Raw genomic sequence first — 6,089 nt, 5'->3', positions numbered from 1 at the left:
TGATGACTTCAAGTCTAAGGACACTTGTACAACTATCATTATATGAACTACTACTGACACACGAGTGAACTCCATCAGTTGTTCAGTTGTGCGAGTCATGTTCAGTGAACTTATTCTATAATAAGCACCTACATAATAGCTATAGTGTCAGCACACCAATGTCCATGAGAATATACATCCTTCATCATGAAGCAAGGAGAGTATGTACCGATCTTTGCGGATTACTAATTACAAGTTAGTAATCATATGACCAGGAACTATTTAAGTTCAGAGTTATCACCTTTTAGGTCTCATTTTAATGATCTCATCATAATCCATAAAAGCATTACTCTAAACTATGGTATATCTTATTTAAATACTTAAATAGATAAAGCCCGTAATAAAAAAATTATTTTATTAATATAATTGAAATCAAAAACAGATTACATAAAATTTATTCCTAAATCATCATACATGATTGGACTTAGGACACATCTCTTTCACACACCTGGTACAAGGCATGAGCACCATCACCTCCGCTCCGAGGAGATTATCGGTTGTGGTTACCTCAAAAAGGTCGGGAGGACTGATGGAACACATGTACCAGTATAGGGGAAGTTCCAGGCTCCCGATGACAGAATCTTGGGTACATATACCCTATGCTGGCTGAAAAGGAGTCATATAGTTCCCGTCAGATTCCTTGACCCTCCTCTTTCCAGAAGCAGACTCTCCAAGAAAGCAGGGATCTTAGAAGGTAGACGACTTGATCCGTCTTCCGCCTGCTTGATCATCCTCTTCATGGGCTTGATCCCATTCTTAGCAGCATCCTCATCCAAAGCATCAACAGCTGATATAAAATAAGTAGAATATTAGAATAAGAACAAACTTGTCCAAAATTATAGAATAAATAAGTAAATTACCTTCAAGTGAAAGAAAACTAAGACTGGTCTCAACGAGTTGTCGCTCATTTATGATATGCTGAAAGTGATTCTGGCCTTTTTCTCTAATAAGTGCATCGCGGGCATAACACTCAAAATTATTTAATTTAAGGACCTGGTCGAGTTGATCCGAGACATTGCTGAAGGTGGTCTTTAGGAGATCACCCCAATCGCTATCTTCCCACTCAACAACTAAGATCTTTTTATTCAATCCATGGTTGGAGTTGGGAAGTGAAAGTAAATTCACAATGTCGTCAACATCGGGTCTATGATTGATTTGCACCCACCATGGTCTTACCAACGAGGAGTTCTTGAGCATGAATATGCTCATAAAAATTGTTGTGCTCAACGGAATACCTAATTGATGACATCTTACTATGGAAATTATGATGATCGTCCAAGCACTCGTGTAGAGTTGGCAAAGGTGAGCTCTTATCTTCGCTAGTAATCTCACAATGAAGGGATGGACATGAAAAATCAATCCCGCAGTAATTGCGCTCTTGTAGACACACATCCGTTTTGGATTCCAATTAAAAGTTTGATCGTTATCATGAGCTGGACAAACTTTGACCCCTCTGGGAAAGTTGTATCGCAACTTGATATGCTTTAACTCATTCTTCGTCATATTACCTATGTGACAAAAAGAGTCAAGGTAAACACTAAATTGAAATTCATCTGCCAAGTCTTACAACATATTCCTCATGCTTGTAGCTCATGAACAAGCTTGTAATGATATAAAAGAGTTGAGTAACATACCTCTTTGAGACCTCTTCTTAGTATAACGAGACAAGAGCTATTTCACATTAGGAGAATGACCGTTCTTCCCTTTGGAAATCTTAGAGAAAGCTTGAGAAACTTGGAGAAACTAAAACTAGAGAGAATTTGAGAAGTTGAGAAATGTAGACATGAATTAAAATGAATGTTTTTCATCCACTTTTATGGAAAAAGAGGCACATGCTATATCAAGTTACAACCCAGGCACATTCATGTTTACATGTTATTTACAGGTTAAAGTCTACAAATGACTAAAATTTCTCATCTGATGTACGAAAAATATACAAGGAGCGAGTAAATATCTGGCTGAAGCTGAATTCTCAATGACAATCTAAACTATGCTTAATATAGGCTAGGATCGAAGGACTAGTCCCAAACGAGGATTAAAAACAATAACCACTGAACTTAAAAAATATGCTAAAAGTTTAGAAAATAATTTTCTAAACAACTTCAAGGCTTGGACGCACTAGGTCATGGCGTCCACCGGAAAACACTCCCAGAAGAGTAGCCTCATCCTATTAGGCTCATTGGAAGGCTTCTTAGCCAACTTGGACACTTACACCGCTTACTCCCGAAAGAGTAGCTTCATCCGAGTAGGCTAATTGGAAGGCTTTTCAATAACTAGCACACCTACTCTGCTAACTCCCGTAAGAGTAGCCTCATCCGCGTATGCTAATTAAAAGGCTTTTCAGCCGACTAGCACACCTACTTCACTAACTCCCAAAAGTGTAGCCTCATCCGAGTAGGCTCATTGGAAGGCTTCTCAGCTGACTAGCACGGCTATTCCGCTTACTCCCGAAAGAGAAGCCTCATCCGAGTTTGCTAATTGCAAGGATTTTTCAGTTGACTAGCACACCTACTCCGCTAACTCCCGGAAGAGTAGCCTCATCCGAGAAGGCTCATTGCAAGGCTTCTCACCGAATAGGACGCTTACTCCACTTACTTCCGGAAGAGTAGCCTCATCTGAGTAGTTTCATTGAAAGACTTTTCAGCCGACTAGGACGCCTACTCCTCGAGCTCCAAGAAGAGGAGCTCGGCCGAGTACATTATTTACTCATAAAAAAATATAAGGCCAATTACCCCTAGCTGAGTAGGCTTCAAAGGAGCTACTCCAACCAAGTAGGCTCAGCCGAGTAGCCTCTCGGTCAAAAAGCTGTCACAACCTAAAAATAATAGGTGGAGGGAAAACGGCCGAGTAGGCCACCATGACCCAGCCCAGTAGGCTTCCACAACCCTTCCGACCGAGTAGAAGGAGCCGAGTAGGCTTCAGGGGAGCTTCTGGCCCTCCGTCGCGGTCACAAACAAAAAAATAAAATAAAATAAGGCAACCGAGTAGGCCACTATGAGGCAGCCGAGTAGGCCCCCATGAACTTCTCGACCGAGTAAGAAGAGATGAGTAGACTCGTTCTGGAGCCTCCGACCGACCGTCGTAGTCACGGATGAAAGTCCGACCCTCCATCACGACCACAGACAAAAATTCTGACCCTCCATCATGACCACGAAAAAAATTATTGCAGAATTAATTACGTGTAAAGTTGACTGTCCGTAGTCAAAGCTCGTGAACACCACGACCAAAGTGGGTCGTGACGGCCAAAGTGGGTCATGATGACCACGACCCAAAATCAGCTACACACTAGGCCCGCCGAGATAACCTAGAAACGAAGTCTACGACGACCGAGAACAATGTCTAATAAAGAAACAGGCTCCTAAAAGGAAGGATTTAGAATCCACCGTCTTAAGAAGTCCTACTTACCATCTAAGTTGGAGATTTGTCCACCAAGTCTCTCCACCTAAGTCAAACCCTAAACTCAACACATATATAAAAGACTCTACCCTCAATCTAAAACTACGTTTTGGCTTTATTCTCTGCAACACAGAGATACGTAGACTACTTATACAACCTATGAGGATCGTTTAATCCCGAACACAAGTGTAGCCATTAAAATTTGAAACTCACACCCCCTAACATTAAAGACAAATACAATCCTAATTTTTATTTCACAACACAATAAATTATTATTTGTTTATAATTTTATAATTTAGATTATAATTACAAGAAAATAATCCTTTCATAGTATTTTAGTGTTGTCGAGGAATATTTGTAGATATTTGAAAGTTTACTTTAATAAACAATTGTAATGATAAGATAAGAATGTGGGACGCCAAGTTGCCAACCTTGAAATACATCTCGTGTCCCTTTCAAATTATTACGTGAGTATTTCCAAAATGGTTGTCTAAAATTCACGTGATTCGTTGATCGATTAGAACAAAGGTGTCACCGCCCCTTTTCAAGAATGCATGGGAGAAATAATCAAAGTAGATTTTGACATTTTGTCTTTGGATGAAAAAAGAATTTTTAAGTAGATTTTTGTACTCTAAAACTGTTGTCTAAAACGGTTGGTGAATTCATGCTCTGCCATGCTCTCATGAAAATATGACAGGTCTACTCCACGTAAATATTTTGTAAAGAAGAAAAAGGCTGAAAACCTACCCAGTTGGTTGGTGATATTTGCCCAAATTCGAAAATGCTATTCGGGAGAAATCGACGACTCTAGTTGTGCATGTTATTTTGAAATAACTTGATTCACAGTAACATATGATTTGTGCAGATGCCAAAGAATCTCAATTTGATATCATAATAATTATTTCTTGGGTCCCATCAGTTCAATTAATATTTAATATATTAAGTGACTGCAGTGGACAAAAATACTGAATGTGAGTAATTTTTACGTAATAAAATTTTACTAACTTTAAATGTGTAAGACTTAAAGATAATAATAAAAGGATTATCCACTGGAATTTAGTGGATGATACGTCGATATTTGAAAAAAACGGGTTTGAAGGAACGATAAGTAATAGAAAGGTCGCCAACCCTGAAAAAAATGACCTATACACCTGAGTGTTTCAAAATGGTTGTCTAAATTAATTAATTCACGTGATTCAGGAGGAGAATTGGGGGCCGAGCTAGGGGTTAGCTGGGATTATAACAGAATTAGGTTAAACTAAAAATATTATAATGCTATCTTTTTTAGTAGTAAAAATTAACAATAATTTATAGTTTAATCCTTTCTAATCACCCACTAAATTAAGAAGATAATCTCACATAATTATCCGCACTTCATATTTTTCTTCTTTTAAAATATATCTTAATTTTGTAAATTCATAATTTTTCCGTACAATAATCTTTCCCCACAATTCAAACCCTAACATTAAAAAAAATGAAATTTTTTATAATGTATACTTATATCTTATTTTTTTTTTTAATATTTTAACATGGGTGAAAAACCAAAATACTAAAAAAAATATCAGTTAGGGACAAATGTTCAAAATAATAATACTACTCTTGTATTTAACCTAAATTTTAAATTGACAATTTATTAACCTTTTTTCTTGCCTTCTAATCATGCAAGACATCCTAATCTTTTTAAACTCATTTTAATTCATCAAAAACAAAATTTAAATTTATAAATCGCATCAAAAATTTTGCTAGTTGTTTCTAGTATGTAAAAGACTGATAATATTTTTAAAATCTTGTTTTGTGATATATGTAAACTCTAATATTATTTGAAATATGATGATGTTCTATAATTTTAGAATATTTTTTTTATTAAGATCTCAACTAGAGGATTTTCGTATAATAAGTTTAACTATATTTAGCTTTACTTTTTACACCCGCACCTGATATACCTGTACTTCTCTGGGTTTATAGAATGATTTGATTTTGTACGTGAAAAAAAGGTTGGTGGACCTCAAGATCACAATTTGAACTATTATCGAGTAGTCTAATACTGTCGTCTAAAACGGTTGCTGAGCAAGTCATTTCATGATGACCACACAATATATATACCCCCTCCCCCTGTTGGAATTTGGAATTGTTAGCGGTTCTTCAAGCATCGAGACCAAGATAGTTAGTAAAATAATCGAAAATTATGCACAAGTTCCTACAGTGAACAAATAATGATCACATATTACGAATATTACAAAATTTGTTAGTGGCAGGTCTTTGAATATATAAATAATAAAAATTTGTAATTTAGAGTAATGTAAAGATATAGGACGATACGACCCAAAATAAAAAATTTAAAGAAATGAAAAGGATGAAGATAGTATTTTTTATAAATTACTCCATTTATCTCATTAATTTCTATTCACTTTTCTTTTTAGTACGTATCATTAAATTTTATACATTTCAAAATTTACTAAAAATAATAAATATCTTTGTATTTGGTGACAATTTTTTCGAAGTGATTGTTCACTTTTTTGGCACTTCATTTATATAATATAATTATGGGGTAATCTGGAGACATACGTGGGGTTGTGTAGTGATTGAGGCACCACACCATTACATTATTTTAAGATACAGAGGTCGGTGTTGTGGGTGTTCCATTGCTATTAGGT

The 6,089-nt window shown here is 36.1% G+C and overlaps 1 protein-coding gene across 1 annotated transcript; it reads right to left on the bottom strand.

Moving 5' to 3' along the window:
• Nucleotides 1–477: 477 nt before the first annotated feature.
• LOC141680014 (uncharacterized) lies at nt 478–1,804 on the bottom strand. Its single transcript, XM_074486351.1, has 3 exons — nt 1,674–1,804; nt 900–1,547; nt 478–826 (listed from the first exon to the last, which is right to left on the bottom strand). Exons 2-3 carry the CDS (start codon nt 1,540–1,542, stop codon nt 657–659), a joined length of 813 nt encoding a protein of 270 aa, XP_074342452.1. The 5' UTR covers nt 1,543–1,547; nt 1,674–1,804; the 3' UTR covers nt 478–656.
• Nucleotides 1,805–6,089: the final 4,285 nt, after the last annotated feature.

This window comes from Apium graveolens, chromosome 8, assembly GCF_009905375.1.
Source record: "Apium graveolens cultivar Ventura chromosome 8, ASM990537v1, whole genome shotgun sequence".
Lineage (NCBI taxonomy): Eukaryota > Viridiplantae > Streptophyta > Magnoliopsida > Apiales > Apiaceae > Apium > Apium graveolens.
This window is presented reverse-complemented; position numbering and strand designations above follow the sequence as displayed.

What these genes read in the sequence shown, in the direction of transcription:
- LOC141680014 (XM_074486351.1), bottom strand. Translation starts at nt 1,542, where the DNA reads ATGACGAAGAATGAGTTAAAGCATATCAAGTTGCGATACAACTTTCCC. An exon ending in TAGTTTTCTTTCACTTGAAG is followed by an intron (nt 827 to 899) that starts GTAATTTACTTA and finishes ATTTTATATCAG; the next exon opens with CTGTTGATGCTTTGGATGAG.